Genomic DNA, 27,463 nt, shown 5'->3' on the forward strand with positions numbered 1-27,463 from the left:
TTTTCTTCTCGTCTGATCGAAACCTATCAGAGCAGTTTTCCAGAATGAGACCGTGAAGGAACGTTTCAGTCTTCAGATCCCGACGTGGGTCACGACAGGTCGAGCTGCCCGCTGAACGTTCACCGTCACTGTCTGGTAGAAACGTACAGCAGGTTTATGTGAGACACTGGCGGCGATGATGAATATCAAATAGCGAGATAAAAAAAATGAAACTTAAAGGGCTGAAAAACAAGTTTGTTTAACAGACCCGACACTCAGTGTGTTGCTGAATCCAGAGCGTTCAAATCATAAATCATCATCAAAGCGGTCAATCATTTTCAAAATCCTTTCTCCAGTTCTTGGAAATAGTTAAAGCTTTGTTCACCGTTTTTGTTTTTTTTGAAAATTATGATTTTTATTATGTTGGCTATTCCTTGAACAGCAGTAATGATTTACCCTGACAATACATTTCCATTTAAAGAAGTTTGCAGAACTAGTTCTAAGATCAAATTTGTTTTTAGATTTTACTGTCATTGCATCTGTGTGAATCTACATGTTTGTAGTGAACATCGCCAAAGAAGAAATAACTTTTCCACCAAAGTCAATGTGAGGGAGAAAAAAAGACGCTGAATGTTAAAAATCAGCAAATGTACAAATGATAAAATCATATTGTATTAAAGTTTGGGATGGAACATTCACAAGTGGACACCAGACAGAAGTGTCCTCCTGAATGTACCACTGTTGAATTTAGAAAAGGAAATAACGAAGAACCTGACAGTGATAAAGTTTGCCACTGACGCTGTCATATGTCGACTCATGCCTCTTATTCATTGGTTTAAAAAATGTAAACTTGCGTATACATCCATGTTGTTATTGTACCTACATTTGTTTTTAGTGTGGATGTAATTACACGATGATAACAAATTCCCCTTCTCATCTTTAATAAACTGTGATTAAGCTGATAAATGAATTTTGACAACTAGTCGAGGATAAACAAAAAGCGTTTATTATTCAATCTCATAAAGCCCCCAGGCCATACCGCTCATGCAAGTGCTGTCTTATAATGAATACACATGATTACGTCAACAATAACAAAACAACAGAAATGCAGCGGAAACTGTCACCTTCATTTTTTTTCTTTTTCGTTTAACCTTCATTTCAACAATGAAAAAAAATTTAAAAAATTAAGCTTCGGGGAAAATAAGGTTAAAAAAAATATGGGGGGTAAAAAGCAGATATAAGAGATTTAAAAAAAATGATGCATGAAAAGTTTTCAGAGCAAAAACATTCTCGCCGCTTAAGAACTAACGGAGATAATAATAAATTATTCAAATCTGCTGTGTTGTTATTGCACAAGAAATCCATCTCTTTGACATTATTTACTTCTATTACAGATACATTTTAAAAAAACAACAACATTATTTCATAATCTTTTCCGCGTAACTAATCGGCCCTGTGTCGTCACACCACGGCGTGCTGAGAGGTGAGGAGGAGCACGAGGACAAAGAGGAGGGAGAGGCCGGCGTCTGCTCTGACACGGGAACCGCCACCTAATACAGAAACACAAGAGATCAGTAACACCGTATTTACTGTCCTTCAATTTTTTGATAAAGACGTCCAAAATGTGTAATCTAACAACAGCGGCTCTCAACGATTCGAGGGGTCAGTGCCCTCCCTCCAGGTTCTTTTCAGAAAATCTTCTGAACTGCCCGCTCTCAAAAACTGTCAACGGACCATTCCTTAAAAACATGAGCTGTTCAATTAGTCTTCAAGCTTTTTATTGTGGCATTGCGCAGATTGTATTGATAATAGGGCAAATTTGACGACAGAAATGACAACTGTCACCGAGTGAAGCCAAAACGTCTGGATCGCCCCCTGGTGGCTGGCTGCAGTATATAGGTCATAAACCCCGCCTCCTCCATGTTAGAGGATGGGACGAAACTACAAAGGCAAAGTACACGTGAAATAAATGTTTTCCCCAAGATACTTTGTCACTTTAGGTAGTTCTCATCATGTTCACGTTTCTTATACGTTCAGTTTTAATTCATTATTTTGTGTTATCAAAACAGGGTGAAACTTAAAGCTCCAGTGTGTAACTTCTGTAATTTTCAGGTGTCATCTGTTGGTAAAGTTGCAAACCGCAACCAACTGAGCGACCGACAGGGACACGAAAATGCAACGCGAATGCGACGTATTCTGGAACCGTTTTGTGCAACAACCGTATTCAACGTGACGTAGCAAACATGGAGACTCACACGGAGGTCGGGTCCACCGCATGGAACTATATTTAACTCATTCAGAGTTGACGAAAGAACATTGGTTCTTTTTTGCTGGTGATTATACATATATGAACACATAGTTATGGACAATATATTCAATTTCTGTGAGCAAGTTCTTCTAAATATTACACACTGTGTCTTTAAATAGATTGTATGTAGTTCTTTTCACACTGATACATGTTGAAGTGTTAATTTTTCTGGTTAAGTTTTTGTTTTTTAATTAGTTATTTGCTGCTATGCAAATGAGGTGAAACATTCTGTTTGACAGCTGAAACTGCTCCAAATGAAAATCTGATGCTTTACAAGTTACAAGCCCAGAAACAGTTGCTTTAATTGTTGCTGGACAAAAGTGGCAAAAAAAATTAAAAGGTCAAATGAGGTCTTTTGTAAAGAGTTCAAAAATCAGGCAAAACTCATTTCAGACTTCGTACCACAAAGTAAGATGGACTCCCGAACTGGAGAGAAGGAATAATCATCTCACGATATTTCTTTGTGAAGATAAATCTGGTAGCTACAGTTCATAATTCAGTGTACCATATGTACGCACATATATTGGCTAAATCCATTTCAGGTACTATACGCACCTTTTAAATAGAATGACCTGTAAAGTCCCCTGAGGCTCAATGACTTCATTCCATTGGGGATTTTAAGATACTGCCTGATGCTTCATATAATTGTTGTAATTGTATATTTGACTAGTCAGTTATGTTGTATATTTCTTCAGAGAACCTGAAAAAATACAGTTTTTCTTTTTTTAAATGCTGTTTGAATCCGACCTTTTTAAATACCCACCTGTAGTGGTAGAAGTACTCGCTGTGGAGCCAGTGGAGCCAGGAGCTGCAGTGGAGCCAGTGGAACCAGGAGCTGCAGTGGAACCAGGAGCTGCAGTGGAGCCAGTGGAACCAGGAGCTGCAGTGGAGCCAGTGGAACCAGGAGCTGCAGTGGAGCCAGGAGCTGCAGTGGAGCCAGTGGAACCAGGAGCTGCAGTGGAACCAGGAGCTGCAGTGGAGCCAGTGGAACCAGGAGCTGCAGTGGAGCCAGGAGCTGCAGTGGAGCCAGTGGAACCAGGAGCTGCAGTGGAGCCAGGAGCTGCAGTGGAGCCAGTGGAACCAGGAGCTGCAGTGGAACCAGGAGCTGCAGTGGAGCCAGTGGAACCAGGAGCTGCAGTGGAGCCAGTGATTGTGCCGGTGGTGGCTGTAGGGGAGTTGGTGGTTGCAGCGTTGGTGGCGGTGCCGGCTTTACCGCCCGTGAGCCCCAGTCCCAGAGTATCAAGCTCTGATTGGTACTGACTCGTGGTCCACCTCTGTACCAGCGTCTGGTTTTCATAGGACTTCAAATTCGCCAGGTTGCTGCCGAGAAGCCCTTTGACTTCATTAACAGTCAGATTCTAGGGAGAGCAGAGCAGAGACATGTTATTGTGCGTCAGAAAAATCTTATTATATCAGCTATGCTGGACTCTCACCACACTGAAAACTGAAAAATTTAACGACACACATAACACAACTGACCAGTACAACGCTCTGATCCAGATTGGTGAAGGTGGCCATGTCCATGTCGACATTGGAGGCCGCCCAACTCCGGACATCCGCCAAGGTTGCACCGCCTGCAGGAACGGGAGAGAAACGTCGATCGCTATGTGTCTACTGTCTGTGGTTAAAACTACGTTTTTCCCGTGTGTGTGTGTGTGTGTGTGTGTGTGTTCCTGCATACCACTATAAGCCTTTAAGAGCTGGTAGGTGGATACGGGGACGGTCGCGCGGGTGCTTTGCGCGAACGCTTGTCTGGCGATGATGAACAGTTCTTTCTTTTTCTCTGTGGTGCAGCTGGACACATCGAGGGCGTCGGCATCTCTGCAGGACAAGAGGTTTGCTTTTAGTCAAAGACGGAAATGTGTCATCTATCAATGAAAATTAAATACATTAAATATATTTGAAATACATAAGATAGATACATTAAAAATACTCAGATTTTCTTTTTTTGTTACATTGCCATTATTATGAAAGTAAAATAACACCTGAATCAAACATCCACAACACGCACACACACACGCACACACACGCACACGCACACGCACACACACCCTGACTTCTCACTTGAGGCCTCGCTGGGAGATGTTCTTCAACACGTCGACGTCCAGCGAGCACAGGTTGGCTCCTCCGACGGAGTTGAGCTCCGCACTGCCCAGTTTGTTCCCTGCCGCGCTCAGATACCTGGAGACGACGGCCTTGGCCTGGACGAGGAGAAAACAAATGGCGCTCACGAGAACACGAGCAGACATGCGCGCACACGACGCGACGACACGAGCGCCGGTTCGCTCACCTGGCTCGGCTCCCACTGCCCGTTGGACGAGTCCATCAAAGCCGAGAGCGTGTCCACCTGAGTGATGCTCCACTTCGTGATGTCGTCGACGGAGGCCACGCGAGACGCGGGGCCCAGCAGCTGGACCTGATCCTCCGGGATGGTCGCGTTGGCAGCGTAGGCCTACGCATGGGTCCAATGTGATTTTGATTTAGTTTTGCATGTTTTACTGAATTAGCAGATTTAAAACACGCGGCGTTCCGACGTGTCCATCGCTCGTGGGGGCGTCGGACTTTGACGGCGACTCGGGCGATGGATATTTTTTTCCGCTGCAGTTTTCTGTGGTCATATGTGGCTCATGTGCTACAGTACGAGTCATTTAATATGTCTTTCACAAGTTTGTGTCCGGGGGGGGGTCAGTTACATTGTTTTAAAGTTATCTGAGGAGTTTTCATTTGAATTTTTTTTTGATTTTGAAACAAAAAGGTGAAGAGACGAAACACAAATGAGTCGCTGGTCATCTGTCAGAGTCAGAAAGGGAAAAGTGTTTGTTTCGTAAACGCGGCTGCTCATTTTTACACTCCCAGTGAACGAGCATCTTCCGATTGTTTTCCCTGAACGAACGGTGAAATAGTTTTAGTACAGTTCCCTTAGTCTTAAAATCCACCTTTTCCTTTATCTTCTTTTGCTGATCGTTATAGGAGCAAAATCGTATTTCATTTAAAACCAGAAACGTTTGGTAACTGCCTCTCGTCATTCCTGTGTGCTGCATGTTATGCTTAAAGCTACAGTGTGTAATATTTAGAAGAACTCATTCACAGAAATTGTCCATAACTATGTGTTCATATATGTATAATCGAATGTTTTTTCCTCAACTCTGAATGAGTTAAATATAGTGACATGAGGTGGACCTGACCTCCGTGTGAGTCGCCATGTTTGCTACGTCGTTGTTTCACAAAACGGTCCAGAATACGTCGCATTCGTTGAATTTTCGCTGCTGGAAACCGGAAAGGGAATGAGCGGTGCGTCATCATAAAGTGTCCCCTGTCGGGCGCTCAGTTGGCTGCTGTTTGCAACTTTACCACCAGATGCCGCCAGAAAATTACAAAAAATTACACACTGGGGCTTTAAACATTGGTTTTGCTCCGATAGAAACTTGCATTACTCAACGAATGCAACTGCACTGTAACAAAGCCTTCATATCCAAACATTAAAATATATCATTCCCTCTCGTAACATTTTGGTGTTTCACTTCATCGATAAATTGATTTGAGCAGCACTGCGGCATGAAGCCTGGACTTGTATTGCTCACTTTAAAAAGGGCATTTCATCAGGAGGCCCCTAGTCACCTACTGTACCTCATTCAGCTTGCTGAGGACCACCCGGAGGTATTCCTCCTCGTCCACCTTCGCAGTGATGGCGTCCAGGTTGTCTTTGACGGTCGCCGCGCTGAGGCAGCAGTTGAACTGGGCGACGTCGTCGTAGTCGAAGGGGAACGTGGCCCCGCTGATCGTCACCTGGGTGATGGTCCCGACAGTGCACTCGTCGACTGAAACACAACGGGGAATAGAAATGAGTTAAATTGAGTCAAAATCATGAAGAAAAAAAGACTTAATGAGACGATGAGCGAGAGACTGACCTATAGATCTCTTGGACTTCTTCCTGATGGACTTTTGTATCTCTTTCTTCATCGTCCGCCTCCTCCGCCGGTCCACTCCGTTGCTCCGGATCAATTTCAGGAAGTACTTCAGGAATTTTCTTTTCGTTTGCTGCTCGCAAGGAAATAAAACAGATGTGTCAAAAAAAACAAACCCCCCCCCCCGCCACCGACCTCGCTCCGTCGCCCAACGGACACGTGTGTTCACGTGACGCTCACTTTGTCAAATTCATTGTAGAAAGTTGAGGTCATGTACAGCGGCAACATGCCGAGGTCCTCCAGGGTTTGCTGGTCCCAATTTGAGGGGGTTCTGGTTACAGAGAGAGAAAAAAAAAAAAAGAGTATCACGTTTGTGAAAAATGGAACAAACACCCACTGAGCACTTAATTACTTTTCTGGTTTGATCCGTTAGTTTGGGAAAGAAACTCGAAAAGACAGCGACCGTGGCTGGTAAGAGTTAAATCTGCTGACGAGTATCTTTAAATCTCTGACCCCAGAGCTGCAGGAGTCAAACCCGTCATTATTATTGTTGTTATTACTATTATTATTATTATTATTATTATTGTTATTATTATTATCACTAATAGTAACAACAACATAATTGTATTTTGTAATTATAAGTGTCAGTCTGGTAGAGATTAAAGCAGCGGTTGTACAACTGTCATCTCCTCTCTCTCTCTTCTCTCCTTCTGTCTCTCCTCCCACCTCTCCTCTCTTCCCCCTCTCTCTCCTCACCCCAACCGGTCGAGACAGAAGCTCCGCCCACAACTGAGTGCTTTGCTCATTGTGGGATTTGTTGGGTTTTTCCCTGTGCTATTGTAATGTTGACCTCACTATGTGAAGGGGCCTTGAGACAATGTATGTTGTGATATGGCGCAATATACAAATAAAATTGAACTGAATTGAATTGAAATCTTTAAAAATAATGGACGTATCGCGGCGCATCGCTGCAGCTCACGTACCCGTACGGCGTCTTCCCGCTCAGCAGCAGCGTCTGAGCTGCGGAGGCCTGAGCGACAGTGAGGTCCGGGCACGCCTTGAGCTTTTCCAAAACGGACGGGTCCGAGTTCTCGATGTAAGACCCGTCCAGGGTGCAGCACATGCTCCCCAGCACCGATATATCATCCTTCGTCAAACTTGTGTTTGTTATGCCCTTAAAAGAAAAGAAAACAAAGGAAGAAAGAACAGCATTATTTATTTATTATTTATATTTTCATTTTGAACGCTGTGCTGTAATGTGCATGATGAAATCTATTTCTACTGGTTTTTGTTCTCTTGCGTATATTGTTTGCAATTGTTTTATGAAATGCAGAAAAAGTACAAATTTGAAATCATAGTGATGACAGTAATAGTTTATGGGCTAGTTTGCTAATTAAACTGTAATTTCGCATATTAACAGAATAATAATAGAACAATGTAGAAATATTAAAACCCTCTTAATTTTGGATTCGCTGCTTGACACTGGACTAACTTAATATCATTTCAGCCCCATGTGTTCAATAAACATAGGCAAAAAAAATCTGCAATTTGGTGGAATCGGAGGATGGAAACCAGATTTCTTTGGATCTGCAAAAACGATATTTGTCGCTGATTTCATCTAAAGTTGATGGTCTTGAGTCTTTAAAAAATCCATGCATTTCCACTGATGAACAGCAATAATCCAAAGTAATTTGCATCCCTTGGAGATTAAATCTACATTATTTTGTCCTGGAGTCACTATAACCTTCCTTCGCAGGGTTGTTTCAGGCAATCTAACAACAATTCTCAGAGAGCCAGTTCACGTGTAGTTCAACAGACGGCTCTACTGTATAAATTAGGCACGAGATGTAACGTGTTGCCGTTTTTTCACCAGGCAGCTCCGGGCGTTTGCGAACAGGTCGGTGCGTTTGTAGCTGAGGGCAGAGGAGAAGACGGAGAAGTCTGCGTCCGCCAGCTGTTCAAAATAAGACCTGCAGGCGGCCTGAGGCACCAGAGAGTAACTGCAGAGAGACACACACACACACACACACACACACACACACACACACACACACACACACACATTACAGTTAATGATCTGCAACCAAACAGGCTTTTCAACCTGAGATCCAACACAAGCAGATCTAGACTCACTCGTAGTACAGAAGCACGTCAGGAGGATACAGGTCGAAGCTGGTGGCATCCGACTCGTCTCGGATGTAGTTGTACATGCACGTCAGCTGTGGCGAGAGAAGCAAAAACAGTCATCGATCGAGTCTCTTCTTCCATCTGGGTGAAATATCACAAACTGGGCCGGTTGAGAGAAGAGAAAACCATTTTAGATGGTCAAGGGTTATAACACGACCTCGATGAAAAGAGCTTTGACACGTGGTGATGACCTGCTGTACCGGGTCCTTAGTCTTTCTGGTGCACTTGGACACTCGAATTTGATGAATCTATTAATTCATTTTTATGTTGATTATGACTTTAAATATTTCCGAAGAAATCGCACTTTAAGATCAATGCAGCGGAATGGCCCTTTCACTGTGTTATTGATGTTGACAGTGTTTGTCAGTGCGTGTCTGTATCCTGGCTTCTTTTTTTTCTTTTTCTTTGCTTGCCCCAATACCAACTCGCCTTCAGTATCAATAAAGTTGGATTGTATCGTTGGTACACATGTTATGTATGTAGATCAAACAAATGTATTCTGGCTTTAACCTTGACACACGCACACGCACACACACACACACACACACACACACACACACACACACACACACACACACACACACACACACACACACACACACACACACACACACACACACACACACACACACACACACACACACACACACACACGTTTGTACAGCTATCTTTGTGAGGACCCCCATTGACATAATGCACTCCCTAGCCCCTTACCCTAACCTTAACCATCACAACTAAATGCCTAACCCTAACCCTAACCTAAACTGTAACCCTAACCCTAAAATCAAGTCTTAACCCTTAAACGGCCCCTTGAAGTTGCGAGGACCGGCCTAAATGTCCTCACTTTCCAAAATGGTCCGCGCTCAAAAGGTTAATTACCCACCATGGTCCTCACAAAGATAGCTGTACAAGAACACACACACACCCACACACACACGTGCGCGTTGTTGTGCTGTGCTGCGTCTCTCACCTGAGTCTCGACCAGCTTGACCTTCCTCTTGCCTTTCCTCCGACAGGCTTTGACCAGCTTCTTGACTTGCGCCTTTCTTATTGTCCTCACGCCGGTGCAGGTGAACCCTTGTAGCACAGAGGATGACAGACTGCACGCGCACACACACACACACACACACACACACACACCGTATTTGTTACTGTATGAACATCATGATCCACGCAGGACAACGTCTGACTGACAACTTCTTCCAAAACTCACTTGTTCGCTCCTCCCAGCTCGGCGGTGGAACTTTCCAGAGCGATCACACTGAAGAACAACTCCACCTAAAGGAAAACACGCGGCATGTAATGACAGACGGCAGGTGTGTTGAGTCGCCCCGCCCCCCCCACTCTACTGTACCTGCTGCCGTTTCCACTTCTTCTGGTTGAGCTTTGTGATGACCTCGCTGTCGCCGGAGAAGCCCAGCAGCAGAGCGCGCGGGATCTCGGTGGCCATCTCGTCCGGCACGTTCTCTACGATCGCCTCGCCGTTGCTGTTCAACGACACGATCTGGGAGAAGGAGAGTCAAGCGGCTTCGCTGTAAACTCACGCCACCTTTGCACGGATCGGACCGTGCAAAGGTGGCGTCCACCCAGAGAGATGTGATCACCGGCGGACGGCGCAGAGTTCGTCTGTTCACACCTGTCGCCACTTGTGATCGGATCCCACTTCCCTACTTCCTGTATGCAACTAAACCCGTGCGTCATTTGCTCTCAGACAAGACCAGCAGATGTTCTCTTAAGGCAGCTTGACTCTGCAGATGTGTGTGTTGTCAAGTGTCTGAGAGAGAGACAGGAGGGGCTGAGAAACTCAATGTGCGTAGCTTTACAGTGAAACCACATTTTACCACTGATTCAAAAAGATTTAAAAAAAAAAAAAAAGGAAATCAACATGTGGCGGTCAGTGTTGACATCGTGTCAGTGGCCACAAATGAATCAGGTCCTTCGCTGTGGCCCGGGACACATTTGCATTCGCACAGTTAAAACTTCACTGCATTCAAGTTTCACACTTTGGCTGCAATTAAAGGTTCATTTTATCTGTGTACACATGAGTGTTTAAGGGTCTTGAGTCATACGTTGTACAAATTGAAATATCTTCTGGGTATCTGGGTATATCTTTTTTTAGATTATACAAACAAAACCAGCTTGACTGAAGGGCCACTGTGCCGCGCGTGTTGAGACGTGACTGTCGTACCTGCGTGACGAAGGTCTGCCGGGAGATCTGCGGAGCCGACATCATGTACACCAGGAACGCGGAGTCCTTGGAGGCCGCCACGAGCTGCGAGCCGTCGATGCCGCCGAACACGGAGGCGGGAACGCCCACGACGAGGGAGCCCAGCATGAACAGCGTCGACGAGCCGTTGATCTGGGGAGAGGCGGACGAGGGGCATGACACAACCTTAACGTCAGGAATTGGATAAATCATTAAGTGACGGAGAGACAAACCGAGAGCATCCTACCTGCATTTTCCCCGAGGACAGCAAAGCCTGGATGATGGCCTTGGCCTGACCTTCGTTCCAGCCCGTAATGCTGCCGAGGACGGCGAGGGACGCGATCAGGTCCTCGGGCTTTATGGTCTTGATCTGGCCGGTGGACAGGCCGCTGCTTTCGTTGCCGAGGGCAGCGATGGCCGTGGCGTCGATGTTGTCGCCGAAGTTACCCGCCAGAGCTGCGGAAATCTACGATGAAAAGATGACAAACATATTTGTCGGGATGTGCAAAGGGGCAGCGCCCTTGCACAGGTACGGCCGCAATCCATACTTTCATAAGTACAGTTGTGTATCCTGAACCTGGATTCCACGGCAACTGGACGAGCTCCTTTTGTAGTTGGAGATCTTGTGATACGATCAAAAAGTTTCATGAATGGACAGTGGATGAGCTGCCGGTGCAACAACGAGGACGTGATCCCTCAACAGCTTCGACCGGAAATGTGATCAGTGCAAACTTTCACGTTTCCATTTGATAGACGACAATAATGCCGAGTTTTTGACACCTTGACATAACGGACGTGGTCACTTTACAAACCTCATTTTAGTTATAACAAACGACTTGATCCTAATAAAGTAAAGGATTCAGATTCTGAAACTAATAAGTCGGTGAACTTAAATTAATGATACAAGGAGGATCATCATGAAATTGATTTTGCACAATTACTAGAGAAACCACAACAGACAAAACATTGAACTTGTACACATTCAATATGTATAATAACATACATCAAGTTCAGTATATATATATATATATATGTATAAATATATATATTAAATTTTTTTTATTATTATCTATCTATCTATCTATCTATCCATCCATCCATCCATCCATCCATCCATCTATTTATTTATTTATTTATTTATTTATTTATTTAGTTGCTGAAAGTTGATTCCATATGTTTGGACAACTGGGAACTGAGACACATCCAAGTGAGTGTCAATAAATTCAAGTCCCCATATCTTCTGCTAGTTTAAAATCTGGTGAATGTAAAGGCCATAACTTCTGGCCTTTTCATCATAGTCATACTCATCGAACCATTCAGTGACCTCCTCTTCTCTGGAAGCATCTACTGTCATTATGCATCTCTACTTGTTCACTTTCTACACCGCTCCTGCGTCGTGTTCTGTGTGTGTCTGTTACCTGCGGATCCAGGTTCGTGCAGACGGCCGTCAGGTTGTCCAGCATGATAACGGTTTGTTCTTCAGTCAGCTGGCTGAAGGCCGCGCCCGGAGCGACGCACCGACACACCAGAGGCAGACTGCACACAGAGAAGAATTGATTTTTTTGGGCTCAAACGCATTTTTGGAGGGTGAAAGGTATATTTCACAAGCTTGGACTCACAGTAAGGGACTGAAGTTGCCGTCCTGCTGATAAACCAGCTCAGTGTAGTAGTTGGTGAGGTTGAGAGGTAAGGCCGAGTGGTCGAGGACGGCGATGTTCAGGGGGTTCACAGTGAACACCTGGAGAACCTGCAGACGGGAGGGAGGGGTGAGAACACACGTATGAACATCCATCCATCGTCTACCGCTTAATCCACTTAGGGGTGCTGGAGCCAATCCCAGCTGACATTGGGCGAGAGGCGGGGTTCACCCTGGACAGGTCGCCAGCCTATCACAGGGCCACATACAGAGACGGACAACCACATTCACTCTCACATTCACACCTACGGTCAATTCAGAGTCTCCAATGAACCTGACCCCATTCTGCATGTGTTTGGACTGTGGGAGGAAGACGGAGAACCCGGAGAGAACCCACACATACACGGGGAGAACATGCAAACTCCACACAGAAAGGCCCTGGTTGGTTTGAACCGGGACTCGAACCCAGAACCGTCTTGCTGTGAGGTGACAGCGCTGACCACTACACTACACCACCGTGCAGCCCCTCGTATGAACACTGACATCTATTCATTTCAATCCCAGAGAACAAAACTTGCAGTTTCAAAACGTTTGGTTCAGTACCTGCGTGGATCCGAACGTCCGAAGATCCTCCAGCGTGAGGAAACGCATGAAGGGGCCGATGTACTCGGCGAACCAGGCGGTAGAGTTCAGCTCTGGCTGACTGGAGTTGTAACACCTCGGCACCGTCGCTACAACCGCAACAAATTATTAATGTTTCAGAGGAGGATTCATACTGACCAGACAGTAAATAATTAAAGAAACACACTCGAGAAATAAAGTGAGACTGAGTGAGACCTCTCAGCATGGACCATTCAGTTACTCCTGAGAGCTCCTGCCCTACACTCAACACTCTATGCCACTAGTTCTAACATTGTTGGACAAATAATTGATTGCACAAGAGCAAATATTCGGACGACGGACCCGAGGTGAGGTAGGCCCTGACGCTGTCGAACACATCTCGCCGCCCGAAGTCCGCAGCAGTGTAGTTGTAGTCACCGAGAACTGAAACCCTGAAACAGAACAAATTGAAAATCGCTGTAATATTGACCTCATTACATAAAGTGCCTTGAGACAATGTGTGTTGTGGCACTATACAAATAAAATTGAATTGAATTGAAAATGGCAGATGCTAAGAAATCGTATTATTGGCTAGTTTGGTTTCAACACATTTTCCTTTCAAACCCAGAATTTTTATCATGGATTTATACCCTGAGTTTGTTTAAAAAAAATGGCCAATACCTAATACTTAATATTTAATATATGTATTTTGCAAACAAACGGGCTGATATAGCTCTTGGCTGCAAAAGTAAAAGATAAAGTAGTGAGGGGCTAAGGGGATTAACAGGATGGCGTCACATATAGCATTAGAAAAATGCATGCAATTAAAATAATGGAGATTAATTTAAGGAAAAATGAAATAAGAAAAAATGTTAATGTGTAGAGACATACAGTGTGAAGCCACCCCACCCTCCCCAAATCCCTCCTGAGGAAAGATATGTTTGTACAAGTATGCTATCACTTTTTATATTTCCTCCTTTTTCTGCCCATTCGTGTTATTCAATAATAAGCACACACAGCATACGTACAGCTTCTGGAAGGCCACACAGCTGGCGTTGTGCGTGATGTCAGGGCTGATCAGACTCTTCGTGAGGAAGACCAGGTAGTCACGGAGGCGTCGGTCAAACCAAGCGTCGACCTGTGACCTCTCGGAGCTCCTGAGAGCCGCGGGCCAGACGCAGGTCAGCGTGGGCGGCCTCAGCGCCGCCGGCACAGACTCCTGCAAGCGAATACACACGTCATCAGTGCGGTCTCATCATCACAATGCGTTGCATGCGGTCGCGTTGTGCGTCACGTGCTCGCGCGGTCTACATACGGCCTCCAGGAACATCGGAGTCTGCATGTAGTCGCCGTAGAGGACGCAGAGCTGTGCGTCGCTGTCGACGACGCCGGGGCGACGGAGGAAATCCCCAAGATGTGATGGCGGGATGGAGTTCACCAACTGGAAGACAAGCGCAAACACAAACGTAAGTCATCATCCTCCCTCCTCCTTGTGTGTTTTCTAAATTCCTCTCCGCACACACACGCCTCTCTCTTATTTTCTGAACATGCACCTCGTGCATTCTGTCGTGCGGCATGAGCAGCAGGAAGGTGGTCAGGTTGGGGAACTGGAACCCCATGAACGTGCTCTCCAGGAAGCCGTAATAACTCCGGTTGGAGTGGTCGCCGTAGCAGTGGAGGGGCACTGGTCCTTGAATGAGGGAGAGAGAAGGAGGGCAGCTAAGTTTTAAAAACCAGAGATTGTAAATCCGAGGTGGTAAATCAGATGTTTTTCAAATGTTGAATACAGAGCACCCCTCGCCACCAGAGAACTACAAATGGGACCTGTGATGAGTTACCCCTCCCCCCACCTAATTCCAAGTACATGTCCATAAAAGTGGAGGCTCGCGGATAAACAGATATATATGGAAATATGGTAATAATATAGAAAATGTTAATAGGAGAAGTTGGAATTTAACACGACGTTACAATAATAAACAGTGAAAATGTCCTTATATCTGCACACACAACTACATCATGGTGTGTAAACATTTATCAAAATGCCTATAGATACTAATAGATACACATTCACCCAGTCACCACTATTATGGATATAGAGATAAACTCAATGGGTCTAACGCTCTAAATTTTTTTCTCTTTATTCACATACCACAAAAATGTATATATATAATACTATACGGAACTATTCAAAGTATGTATAGTGAGTAATATTTCTTTCCAAAACATAATGTCTGGGTCCTTGAAGCCTTCTTTCTTTCCCTTCTCGAACCCAAATAGTGTATGTACAAGATTTATGTACTATTATAATATAATATTTTGTTTTTCTGTTTGTAATTGATATATTCTGATCGGTTTGAGATGAATACATATCAAAATCAAAATATGACAGCTGCATTGTTTACATCCATGCTGGATAGCTTATTATCTTCTCACCTGTCCACATGTTATGTAGTGATATATCTTTTTGTGATATGGTGCCCCTGAAAACTGTTGCTAGTTTTCTCTCTTTACCTCTGAGCATCTGAACGATGTGGTTGTGGATTTCTTTGTCCGTCTGCTCACTGAGAGACGAGATTGTTGAATTCAGGTCCATGACTCTGAAATAAAGGAAAATGCAACTGCATCATGAACTGGGATCTAAAAGTCAAACGTGTCTCGTCTCAAAATGAATTTGATTGGAGTGAACTCCATCAATCATCGCAGTCCTCGTGACTCGACACGTACCCCTGCCGCCCGACGCTGCAGTTCCGTCCCGCCAGTATCCCGAAGAACGGCGCCACGTGGCGCGGCGACAGGTCGTACAGCAGCGGGCGCAGTCGGTCGCGGAGCCACAGCGACACGGTCGAGTCGCCCACCGAGTGACTCGAGAGGTTTGCGCGGTCAAACACCACCTGCAACATGGTCGACCTCACCGGAGAGGGGAACGTGTTTTCGTGACCCTGGGGGGGGGGGGGGGGGACAACGGACAAAGTGATGACGGAGAAATGCAGAGAGAATAACTTCTTATTACTTCCTGGTACCTGGTAAGAGCTTGTGACGTTTGACGCGACACTCACCATGATGGCGGGCGAGAACTGATCGAAGAAGGCCGGCAGCCATTGGCCGGGGACGTGTTTCATCACGATGTTGACCTGGGCGGCAGAGGTGAGCTGGCCGGGGGCGGCGGACATCTCCGCCAGCTGTCTGACTGTGAGCTGTGGCAGAGCTTCCATCTGCATGTACACACACACACACACACACACAAACACACCGGCACATACACACACACACACACACACACACACACAAACACACACACACACACACCCACACACCCACACACACACACACACACACACACACACACACGGTCAAAACAGAGACAAAAAAAGCAAAAGGGTATGCTGTTTACATTTCACACCTGTTTATGCTGCATCTATTTATTTATTTATACATATTCACTCAACTCTTTACATCTGTACATATTATGCATAAATATTCCTATTTGACATTTTTATATTCCATGTACAGTATTATATTTCATTCACAGTTATTACTATATTTTTACTTTATTCGAATTATTCCATGTACAGCATTATATTTCGTTTACATTTAACTTATTCTACATCTTACTTTATATTCATGTTACACCTGTCTTACTACTTTTGGGTTTATTTAGGTCTCAGCTCTCTTTTCCTGTATTCTCCTATATTTTTCTTTTTACATTTTTTTCTTTTATATTGCACTGTTGAAGGAGCCTGAGACAAAAGAATTGCATTGCCAACGACTGCTCCTGTTATTGTCGTGCGTATGACAAAATAAACCATCTTGAATCTTGATGCAAGGCAACAGAAGGTACTGTACCGCTGAGAAGTTGGAGCGGAGCATCTGAAGTTCGCGGAAGGAGACGAGCTCGGAGAAACCTCCCAGGTTCTTCCGCAGCCATTCTCCAGAGTTGTTGGTGTGCGAGCTGCAGCCCGGGTCTGAACCGCACAAAAACAAAACACGCAGAACAAACACGACACTTAACTCGTGTGAAGGAAAAAGTGTACGAACTACTGTACAACAAACCCTGCAAATGAGATGTATACTGGAGACAAACAGCTCTGCGGGTGTCTGACCTACCTGCCGTGTTGTTCCTGTTCAGGAAAACCTTGATGAAGTGAACGTAGACGGACCTCTGCCCGCTCAATGTCATGTTTGGCCGGAGGCGACTCAAAATCTGCACACTGAGTTTGAAAAGAACGAGGGGTCGGTTAATGCACTGACGCTAGATTTGTGACGTAGCAAGTGACAGAGTCGGAGCAGAGAGGTCAAAGGTCACAGGACGCAGATGGGGCCCTTACATGTGTTGGTAGGTGCTGCAGTTCAGCTCCCTGGTGGCGAGACACGACAGGAAGTCAGAGGAAGCGGCGGGAAGGAGCGGGCGGAGCCGGCGGTGGAACCACCGCCGGACGAGGGCGGGGTCGTTGATGCCGACCGCGTTCAAGATGTCCAATCGGAGTTCGCGTACGGAGTCCAGGACCGTCGGCAGCGCAGGATTTCTGGGGTCCACAGTCTACGAGACAGAATGAAAAAATGATACAAGAGTCAATACAAAAGACTTAGGCTACAGGAAATGTTAACGACGGGGAGGAACGCGGGTTGGTGCCTTGTTGGTCAGAAGATCCAGAGCGCCGTCGAGCACGCGAGAGGCTTTGGAGAGGAGAAGCTTCCAGACGGGTCCGGACCCGCTGGAGTTGGACGAGCGGTTACACAGCAGCATCGCGGCCAGATCCTCTGCTGTTAACGCCGACAGCTGAGTGGCGAAAAGATGAACAGGACGACAAAACTACACTGACTGGCTTGTTTCAATACCGTGTGATGAAATAGTTGATCTCAGATGTTTTCTGTTCGCTCACCGAGGCGCAAGCAAATTCCTCGACGGCAAAGTCACACAGGCGTCCGTTCGTCTCCCCGCTGTCGAGGAGCAGCTGCAGCTCCGTGCTGTGGTTGACCGGAATTAAAGAGAAACTCAATCGCCTGTCGCACGTACAGTATATCTATATATATATATGAATATGAATATCTGGCACAAAGTTTCTAGTCTGAAATAGGAGGCTAAAGAGTGTTTCATGAAGTCTACCTGTTCACTCTGACACAAATGTTGGTTTCTGTGGGAAGAAAAACAAAACAGACAAACAACAAATGAATTCATGGTGATGATAAACATGAAAATATTGAAGTATTTCAAATTTGAAGCAGTGGGACAACTTACCATTCGCCACGGTAACGCTGCACTGTGAGGGGGGGGGGGTTGAGATGGTTATTTATCTTCTATCATAAGACCAGCATGAGAGAATATGAACAATATTTAAATAAGAAAAATAGCTATATATTTACCTTTCCGCTGTATATGATGCAACCTATAAAGAAACAGGTTAATGAAAAATTACTTGAAGGTGAAATTGAAAATCCATTTCTATGATAACTTTACACTATGGGAATGTTATGAATGATAGGGAAATTAAGACATAAATTTGCAGTGTTACTCCATAAAAAAAGGTTCGATTTTCATTATGCATCTATTAACAATTTCCACAAAGCAATAAAACCAAATGGATTTTCTTAGTATTTTTCCCAATCCACCTTAAGTCCATGTGAGCCAGCAGGGAAAGAATAAAGGGTCAGATTTCAGAAAATCCAATTTTCCATCAATCAATGATAAGGTACCAGGATGACTACTGTTCCTACTATACTTATAATTTAATTTAGTACCATGTTGATTATTTACGACTGTGCTTCCTCACAAATGTACAGTGTGCTGTGCGTGGAGCAAAACAATGTGATTTATTATATATTCAGATGGAGATCGCAAATTTTCGAGGTGAATTGTTGGGGGGGAAATTATCCAAAAGACATCTGGAATATTTCTGGAATATTTCTATTTCCCTGACTGGTGCCGTCATAAGAAAGATAAGAAAGTTTTGTGTTGGAACATTTTCAGATGATTTTTCCAACCTTGAAGTTGGAAGAAAAATCACCTTATTGCCCTAATGTGAGGTGAAGAAAATACATATATTAAAAGATTTTAAAAGTCTCAAGAGTAATTATTATATAAGGTGCCTCTCACCTGGTGGTATGTGCCTGGACAGGGCGATCTTGCTGTAGGTGATATTTGAAGCCACATCGAGAGAAACTTCGGTCATGGCCTCGTCCAGTCTGTCAAACCTGCAGCAGCAAAACATGTGGAATTAATAATAAAATGACGATTCATGAAACGACAACGTGATGCGTCCAGACATGAACTTACAGTGTCTTGTATGCTGAGCAGGACAAGTTCCCCTTGAAGTGGGGGAAAAAAAAAACCAGAAGATGATTCATTTTAACAAGCGGCGCAAAAAAAAGTGATCAGTTCTGACTGTAGGCAAAGGAGCGGCGCTCTACCTGCGGAAGGAACATGACGAGGAAGAACAGGAACTCTGGAAGTTTCTCCTGCTCGCGAACCTCCGTCAGGGAATCGAACAACCGGTCGATGACCACTTCTTTTCCTGGGAGCGCCGGAAGAGTCGACAGCAGCAGCTCGGCACTCTGCTTCGGAGTCAGGAGTCGAAGGACCTTCAGCTAAAAAAAGGAGGGAAGGAGAAAAGTTGAAATAACAAAGTAATAAACAATATCGGCCTTTTCACCATTTGCAGTCGGCGGAGCTGAAATCTCACGGGGCTGAATCGCGGGTTGAGACGCAGGAGCTCCCCGAGCGGCAAAATCCTGGAAAACGGACCGAGACTCGTCTTGAGCCACTCTGCGCTGTCGGAGCCGTTCACACAGCCGGGACCTGACAAGGAGAACATCTTATTAGGCCAACGCACTTTTTATTTGAAGGACGTGGGATGGATCACTCGTGTCGTGCAGGCGGGCACCTGAGCGAGGCCGTGACAGGAAAGGGAGGACGAACTCCGCCACGACCACGTGCTTCTGATTCCAGGTCATGTGGTCGAACTGGCGGACAAACACCTGCAGTCTGACGATTACAAATCACAGGCGGGAGGGGAAGTCAGGATGGTAACCAAGCGCGACGCTGCGCACACAGTCCGTGGCGATCGCTTACATGTGCTGGTACGAGTGGCAGCTGAGGTTCCTGTGGATCAGGCAGCGCAGGAACCTGCCCGACGCCGACGGCAGGAACCCGCTCAGGCGCCCGGAGAACCACTGCCGGATCTCGCTGCCGTTCTTCAGCTGCTCGTCGGTGAGCAGCGACACCCTGATCTCCCCGATCACGTCCAAAACCTCCGAGGCTGACGGGCCGACCGCGGTCATGGACTGCGGGCGAGGTCAGCAGGTCAAATCACCAATCACCTCGATGAGCCCCCCGGATGAAGACGAGGTGAAGGAGAAGCGTTACTCACCACGTTGGCCAGGATGTCCAGCGCCGGGTCCAGGACATTGGAGAGTTTGGTGAGCAGCATCTTCCACAGCATTTTGGAGTGGCTGCTGTTTCCGGGCAGGTCACACTTCAGGAGAGACGCCAGCTGATTGGCTGTGAAGTTCTCCAGCTGCATGTGTGACAGATTTGAGTGGCCATTTTGCCATTTAGTCATAAAAAGGCAGCAAGTTGCAAGTTGCAAACTTTATATACGAGTTAATATCAATATTGTCTGCGCGCAAATACATTTTGGCTCGCCTAGGTCAAAGGTCAAGGCCACCAGGGCCAAATATCCCCCCAAAATATATTATCTTATATATCTCATGAACCGAAGGTCGTATCGAGATGGACTTGGTGGCGTTGGGAAACTTATAGAAAGGCCTTTTTTTATCTGATTTGACCTATGGTGTCAAATGTTCTTGCAGAAGAATGTCAAAGTTCAAAACTAGAGCCAATTCAGAGGTCAAATACCTAATTTGACCTTTAAAGGCACCAATTTTCGTGGAAACTTTTGCATGAACATAACTTGGGAACTTGCAAACGGAATTTGAAGGAGAAAAATGACGCAGTTCCCTGCTAAATGCCACAGGGAACGTTACGTGTGTGCCTCGATCTGGTTTTTTGACTCACCCGTGCACATGCATATTGCTCCAGGGTAAAGTTACAGGGGGCGGCCGCAGAGACGGATGTGGTCAAGTACGACTTCAGGTCCGAGCTGTGAACGCAGTTAAATCAAGGAACACACATCAGCACGGACACTGGTACTGAAACAGGTCTGAGCATTCCTGATACGAATCGTGAAAATGTTGAATACCTGTCGATTCCTCCGCAGACAAGCGAGGCTGTCGAACGGCACCAAAAAGAAAAAAATAGGAAGAAAAATAATTAAGATCTGACAATATTAGAGTATAGAGTGAACACTGATGTCGGTCGACGAGCTCTTACCGTTGAAGTGGGTCACTGGGCACTGTGGATGACAGATTTGATACATTTAAAGGAAAAAATATTCTAAGGATTCATCAGCAAAGATAATCAAAAAGCCACAAAATGAAGGTAAAATAGATTCATTGTAAAACTGAAAGTTAAAGGAATCTCACCGTGCTGTTCACCGGCACACACTCTGTTCAAAATGGAAAACAGAAAATATCCTGTCAACTCTTACGCACATATTTTTAACCCGTTAGAATAGGAGTAAGACCACATCTCGGTCCCTAAACTGTTAAACTGCATTCGTGATTTAACTGTAGCGTCTGTGTTTTTTTTCTTCCTGTGCGTGTGAGGGAGTGGGACTGACCCTCTGGTGCAGTCTTCATCAGATCGTCTATGCCGGCCCAGGCGATCGGCTCCATGTCGGGATGCAGGGACGGTATGGACTCGTACAGTCGCTCAAAACTGGAACACACACACACACACACAAAAAAAACACAAAGAAACATTTAAAAAGAAGTCCAGATAAAACACGGTCCGTGTAAAACAACAGTGTTGAGTTATACAAGCATCTGAGAGTGCTCACATGTGTTTGTAGACGCCACAGGGGGGATTGACCTCCGCGGCGAGCCGGACCAGGTGGTGCAGGACCTCCGGAAACTTCCCGGGAAACTCCGTCAAGAAGTCGAACGCCCGGTCGACGACGACGCCCTTCCCCGGAGGCGCAGGAAGAGGCAGCAGCAGCATCTCTGCTATTTGTTCCGGAGACAAGAGGTGAAGAACCTCCAGCTGAACGGGAGACGACAGAGCAGAGGAGAGAATACAATCGTTCACTCGCTTTATAAATCCAATATGTTGTTATTATTATTATTATTATTAACTCGGGGTTCCTCTTCCGTTGGGTTGAGAAGAGTATTTCTCCGGACTTACTCCGGAGAACTTTGGGTTGAGCTCGTAGAAGTCGGTGACGACGGCGAACCTGGAGAAGGAGCCAAAGTTCTTCCTCAGCCACTCTGCACTGTGATTGGCCGAGGACGCACACTGGGGATCTGGAACGTGTGGACAGAAATGTTTACGTACGGAATCAACCACCTTTGTCTTGAAGTACTTGTACTCTACATGTGTATTTCAACTTCATTCAACGTACTAACTTCTACTTTATCAGTTACTATAAAAACAAAACGCGTGATCAATCAAAAGACACATACATAACATAACATAAACAAGAGTTCAAATTGGCGTCACCTCAACAAATTGAAACAGCAACATGTTGCTCACAATAAATGAGCATTTAATACTTGAAATACTGTACTTAAGTAGAGTTTTGACAGACTTGAACTTACTTAAGCAACTTTTTTTAGTTACTGTGTAAATAAAGATTTCTTAAACAAAACTTACTGTATACTGTAATCAGCTTATTAGTAATGATGCGTTGCTGCAGATAAAAGTAACTTAAAGTAAATAAAGTAGCTTAAATTGGCTCCACATTGAAGAACTACAGCATTAAAATGTCGCTGACACATCACTGCGTCACAGACCCAATTAATAAAATACACTAACGCGTTCCCTTTTGATTCTTTACAAAAACATTTTCAGTAAAAGTATTTAAAAAGTTATTTCTACTCAGCAGAAGCAGATACAGTAACAGTAGCAACGTTTGCATCGTTCATGCTGTAAGTGACGACGTGTTTTCTCCTCTCTGCCTCCAGACGTCAGCCTGCCTACCCGAGGAGTTGTGATGCAGCAGGAAGGGGTAGATGAAGTGTTCATAGATGCCACGACTGTACTTTCGATCAGCATCCAGGAAACTCATGTGTTTGCTGAGACCTGCGACACTGCACATAGCAAGAGTCAAACACAAAATGACGATGATTACTACACCGAACCACGTGTGTGTGTGTGTGTGTGTGTGTGTGTGTGCGTGTGTCAAGAAAAAAACAAACCAAAAGCTCAAATCTGTGAACTCACATGGTTTGGTAGACGGGGCAGGAGAAGTTCTTGCTGCTGAGGCAGGAGAGCAGGTCCGGGTGCACGTCGGGTAGCAGGGGCATCAGTTTGGTCTTGAACCAGAGCTCGATGAAGGCCGGGTCCCGCAGGTGTTCCTCGGTCAGAGACGGAGTTTCCGGCTCGTCGAAGATCGGCCGAAAGTCGGACGCCAACTTGGTGAAGTTCTACCGGAGGGAAAAAGAAGGCACAGAGTTCAGTTTTTATTTTAAAATGTTGAATAAGATGAGCAAGAAAATACACACAACTACACACAAGTGATCATGTACAGTAGCGTGTACCGGTGTACATTTTGTGCCGGAGGTTTTGTGAGTCTGTAATTGCTCAGAAAAGTTAAGGGCAAAGTCTTGGTTTATGTTCAGCTTTGAAAACAAAATGGGAATCTATCATTCCCATATTGTTTGACACTTAAAGTATGAGCAATTGGGAAACACATAAAATGCATCTGTGGGTGAAAATCTGTGCGCATTGTACTCCGATTATTTAATCGCTAATGATAACGAATGAATATCTAATCATTTAATCTCGGAAAATGTGGATGGAAATCAATGAAAAGGGGAAAACACTGGATGGATGACGGACGGAGTACGCACCGTAGTGGATAACTCCATGAGCAGTGAGTTCAGACGTTCCGTCAGCTCAACGATCAGTCTCATGCTCGTCTCCTCGGACATTGTCAGATTGGCCCGAGCAGCGCAGTGCAGAACGTGGGCCACGTTTTCCACTGCATCCGTCAGCTGGTGGCAGACCAAAAAAAAGTGTCCATGTATATTTAATCCTAAACATTCAACTCGCTCACTTTTCTCGAAAACATCAATCATCATCCTTACCCCACAAGGGCTCTTATCAAGGGTGATGCTGCAAACATCCAGGATTTCGGAGGTTCCGTTGTCTTTGCCGTGTTCCAGATAGCTGCACAGACACAAGACCCCAACTGTAACATTACAATGCACCATGGTACAACACGGAGGGGGATTCAGGGTGGATCCAGGGGACTGTCGTGCTGAATTAAAGCCGCGTTGATTGATGTTTGACCACTAGAGGGCAGGAGACCCCCAAAAACGAGCCGTTAACACTGAAACCCGGCCTATTTTCCTCTTGTAAAGTTCTTATGGCAAACATGTTAGCAAGCAATTGCCTTTTTTTTTACACATGCACCAGACACAGAGCAACATTTGCATGGATTTGGTGTCATGTTTTATCGTCACCTGATCAATTACAGTCACATTTTCACTTTTTTTTTTAGCTTTTCCACCAACCACCAGAAAAATGCCTGGCAAAGTCTGGTCACTACGTTATCTCTGGTGCTGGGAATGAACATGAAATGTGTTTTTGTATGCAAACGCCTCCTGCCGCTGCTGGAGACTGAAGTACAGTAAGTTAGGGAGGTTTTTAAAAAGGGCAAATTCAAATAGTTTGACTCGACTTACAACAATTTGTGGAAGGCGAGCGTGATGTTCTGATGCATAAGAGCGTCAGCGTCATTTGGCGAGAACCTCCGTAACAACGGCTTGACGACCTGCTGGTACCAGTCCTCCACATTCGTCACGTCGAACTTCGGCGTCTCCGGAGCGACGGACGTGTTGTGTGGCCGGTAATTGCCTGCCAGCTCGGCCAGGGTCCAGTTGAGCAAGAACTGAGTCAGAGCGGTGCTCCGGATTTCTGACACGTTCCTCTGGGGGACACACGGCAGATCGGATCACACTTTCGCAGGCACACTGTGGCTGCCAGTAAACGGCAACATCTGCATGTCAGTTTTATGTGGTACGTGTGCATGTAGGCTATATATGCAAAAAAATAAAAAGCGTGGTTGTTGTACCTCGTGTGTGAAGGACACAAAGTCATGGACGAAGCTCCCGATGGGTCTGAAGGCCATCATGAACCCGTTCACGACCTGCAAGTGAGACAAAGGGGATGACAAAAATGACCATTTTGAATTACAACATCTTTACGACCTCGCAAGTTGTGGCTATCGCATAAACACATGTACATATTTTGTTCATATATCATATCTATTATATATTTCCTTAATAATCTGGCCCACATGCCCCAGTAAAACATCGTATTATTGAAAAATTTGGGGAACTGCAGTGCTATAGCAACAAAAGGGAATTTTAAAATAAGATGCATTAGTAAAAAAAAAAGAGAGCAATAAAGAGGTGAACATGCAATATAAACACAAGGAAACATAGAAATAGGAGCAATCTAAACATAAGGAAATTTAAATATATACAATGCAAACAGAACATAAAAAGATATATAGAAAGTAGAAAGGATTGCACAGTGTCGCCTGTCGGGTGCTCAGTTGGTTGCGTTTTGCAAATTTACCACCAGATGGCGCAAGAAAAGTACACACCGGGCTTTAAGTACTGGAGTACTGGAAGTATTAATACATCCACGTCACATGACATCACCTCTCTGACGGTGTTTTGTGGAGACGCGGGGTCAAATGTAGGTCGCGGGGGATAGGTGGGCGGGTATCCGGGGCTCGTCCAGTTGTGGCCAGGGGGGCCCATGGTGGGAGGAGGGCGGGTGGGGGGGTGGCCCCCTGTCAGCAAACTGTGGAAGACCAGGGTCAGGGTGCCGTTGTCAAAACCTGCGACCGAGGGCATCAGCAGCAGCTCGGCCTTCTGCTCTGGGGACAACAGGTGAAGAACCTCCAGCTGGACGAACGGGAGCGAGGAGGGGGATGGAGAGGGGATGTGACACACTTGAATACATAAAAAAAAGTCTCTGGAAAGCAACTGCCATTGAAACTCTCCCTGCTCTGTTGCTGTGAGGTTGTAAATGGTAACTCACTCCACTGAAGACCATGCCGAGTGTCGAAAAGTCCTTCATTCGGGCCATGGCCCTGAACGCACCGAAATTCTTCATCAGCCACTCCTCACCGCTCTCGTTTGGGTGCACACAACCTGTACAGAGGTCACACACACACACACACACACACACACGCACACACACACACACGCACGTATAGTGTTACAAAACGGGACATCTTCATCTTCTGTACCGCATGAACAGTTATAGGCGATTATGTAGACTCGTTTTGCCACATTCATTTGAAGACATAGCTTAAGTCGCATGTGTCACTTCACTGTTTCCAGAGTTTGTTGCAAGTGGAAACCCCCTGAATTCCTAAGTTAAATGTGCGATGACTGTGCAATTTCTTTAAATTTCACATGCACACATCAACTATTTTAAAAAAATGTCATTACATTTTTAAATTATATTAGAGGTCATAATGTGATAGTTGTGAGTTGGACTCAAGCTATTTTTTTTAAATAGATCATGTCGCTAATTAAAATTAAGCAAATCTCCAGAAGTAATGGTGAACATGGACGATGGTCTTGTGATAATAATGTTCTTTATGATTCACCTCTAAAAACAGAAACAGACCATATTTAGACTTTTATATAATAAACATAAGAGCTGCAGAGCTACACACTAGACCAATATACACTTTTTCAAATTTTCATTAATTTTTCAGAAGGTTTATATATTTTTACCCTGCATTTTTGTTCTTATTATTCATATTTATACTGTAATTGTATCTTTATTCTTTATTGCACAATAGCCTATTTAGTATTTGGGCATTTGAGCATTTGCTGTGATTTGAATAACAACGTTAGAGGACTGTGCTGCTTATTAAATGGAGGAAGGTGCTCTGTACATAACGTACTCCAGTTCATCAGAAGTAAGACATATTAGCATAAAAAAAAAAACCCCGTTACCAGCTACCCTGTCTCCAGACAGGAAGGGGTACATAAAGAATGTGTAGATCCACTTTTGCCTGACTGGATCCATCCCAGAATAATGCCGACTGAGCTCCCTCACCCTGGGGGAGGAAAGAGAGGAGGGTGAGAAGCTGCATGTGGTCACCGCGGCACACGTGTGGACAGAGACGGAAAGAGACGCACACAGTCTGGTAGGTGGAGCACGTGAAGTTCTTGGTGCTGAGGCAGGACAGGAAGCGCTTGGTGATGGATTTCAGCAGCGGCTTTATCTTCACCTCCACCCACATCTGGACCAGGGCTTCATTGTGGAGGGGGTCTGCACCGGGTTTAAAGTCCAGTGCCCCTTGCAGACTGAGAAGTGGCACTCCTGTCATGCTGGACCTCTGTGGTGATGGTGACGTGTACAAAATAATGACAAAAATTCCAAATTAAATAAGCGGTTGGAGTCGAAAGTTAGATCGTTTTTTTTTTCTAGGATGTCTAATGAGTGAGTTAATAAACAGGCACGCAAACACATTACTGGCTGTCACCACGTGTCAACGGGACAAAGAATATGTGTTACATCAACAACTGGTCAGGTCGGAATATGTGACGAC

The 27,463-nt window shown here is 45.2% G+C and overlaps 1 protein-coding gene across 1 annotated transcript in view; it reads right to left on the reverse strand.

Moving 5' to 3' along the window:
- Positions 1-962: 962 nt before the first annotated feature.
- Positions 963-27,463, reverse strand: part of LOC118312510 — a 33,511-nt gene continuing 7,010 nt past the window's right edge. The window contains exons 6-65 of the mRNA XM_047333852.1: positions 27,051-27,250; positions 26,865-26,968; positions 25,933-26,045; positions 25,548-25,796; positions 24,953-25,027; positions 24,564-24,808; positions 23,964-24,045; positions 23,727-23,870; positions 23,098-23,300; positions 22,855-22,964; positions 22,060-22,178; positions 21,716-21,918; positions 21,497-21,594; positions 21,300-21,322; positions 21,148-21,169; positions 21,017-21,044; positions 20,833-20,917; positions 20,186-20,332; positions 19,888-20,099; positions 19,700-19,800; positions 19,499-19,614; positions 19,227-19,403; positions 19,093-19,124; positions 18,913-19,010; positions 18,183-18,205; positions 18,058-18,079; positions 17,926-17,953; positions 17,702-17,786; positions 17,452-17,598; positions 17,147-17,358; positions 16,926-17,029; positions 16,665-16,783; positions 15,878-16,033; positions 15,546-15,760; positions 15,333-15,418; positions 14,375-14,511; positions 14,137-14,262; positions 13,850-14,040; positions 13,185-13,273; positions 12,825-12,952; positions 12,205-12,332; positions 12,004-12,121; positions 10,833-11,051; positions 10,568-10,738; positions 9,734-9,883; positions 9,593-9,657; positions 9,350-9,479; positions 8,326-8,411; positions 8,063-8,192; positions 7,176-7,366; positions 6,433-6,523; positions 6,196-6,325; positions 5,915-6,105; positions 4,578-4,739; positions 4,352-4,488; positions 3,969-4,108; positions 3,767-3,861; positions 3,387-3,645; positions 3,051-3,179; positions 963-1,529 (exon numbers count right to left, since the gene is read on the reverse strand). Of these exons, the coding sequence (XP_047189808.1) occupies positions 1,441-1,529; positions 3,051-3,179; positions 3,387-3,645; positions 3,767-3,861; positions 3,969-4,108; positions 4,352-4,488; positions 4,578-4,739; positions 5,915-6,105; positions 6,196-6,325; positions 6,433-6,523; positions 7,176-7,366; positions 8,063-8,192; positions 8,326-8,411; positions 9,350-9,479; positions 9,593-9,657; positions 9,734-9,883; positions 10,568-10,738; positions 10,833-11,051; positions 12,004-12,121; positions 12,205-12,332; positions 12,825-12,952; positions 13,185-13,273; positions 13,850-14,040; positions 14,137-14,262; positions 14,375-14,511; positions 15,333-15,418; positions 15,546-15,760; positions 15,878-16,033; positions 16,665-16,783; positions 16,926-17,029; positions 17,147-17,358; positions 17,452-17,598; positions 17,702-17,786; positions 17,926-17,953; positions 18,058-18,079; positions 18,183-18,205; positions 18,913-19,010; positions 19,093-19,124; positions 19,227-19,403; positions 19,499-19,614; positions 19,700-19,800; positions 19,888-20,099; positions 20,186-20,332; positions 20,833-20,917; positions 21,017-21,044; positions 21,148-21,169; positions 21,300-21,322; positions 21,497-21,594; positions 21,716-21,918; positions 22,060-22,178; positions 22,855-22,964; positions 23,098-23,300; positions 23,727-23,870; positions 23,964-24,045; positions 24,564-24,808; positions 24,953-25,027; positions 25,548-25,796; positions 25,933-26,045; positions 26,865-26,968; positions 27,051-27,250 (7,665 nt within the window). The 3' untranslated portion in view covers positions 963-1,440. The remainder of the gene's footprint in view (positions 1,530-3,050; positions 3,180-3,386; positions 3,646-3,766; positions 3,862-3,968; positions 4,109-4,351; positions 4,489-4,577; positions 4,740-5,914; positions 6,106-6,195; positions 6,326-6,432; positions 6,524-7,175; positions 7,367-8,062; positions 8,193-8,325; positions 8,412-9,349; positions 9,480-9,592; positions 9,658-9,733; positions 9,884-10,567; positions 10,739-10,832; positions 11,052-12,003; positions 12,122-12,204; positions 12,333-12,824; positions 12,953-13,184; positions 13,274-13,849; positions 14,041-14,136; positions 14,263-14,374; positions 14,512-15,332; positions 15,419-15,545; positions 15,761-15,877; positions 16,034-16,664; positions 16,784-16,925; positions 17,030-17,146; positions 17,359-17,451; positions 17,599-17,701; positions 17,787-17,925; positions 17,954-18,057; positions 18,080-18,182; positions 18,206-18,912; positions 19,011-19,092; positions 19,125-19,226; positions 19,404-19,498; positions 19,615-19,699; positions 19,801-19,887; positions 20,100-20,185; positions 20,333-20,832; positions 20,918-21,016; positions 21,045-21,147; positions 21,170-21,299; positions 21,323-21,496; positions 21,595-21,715; positions 21,919-22,059; positions 22,179-22,854; positions 22,965-23,097; positions 23,301-23,726; positions 23,871-23,963; positions 24,046-24,563; positions 24,809-24,952; positions 25,028-25,547; positions 25,797-25,932; positions 26,046-26,864; positions 26,969-27,050; positions 27,251-27,463) is intronic.

Source organism: Scophthalmus maximus, chromosome 8 (assembly GCF_022379125.1).
Source record: "Scophthalmus maximus strain ysfricsl-2021 chromosome 8, ASM2237912v1, whole genome shotgun sequence".
Taxonomy (NCBI): Eukaryota; Metazoa; Chordata; class Actinopteri; order Pleuronectiformes; family Scophthalmidae; genus Scophthalmus; species Scophthalmus maximus.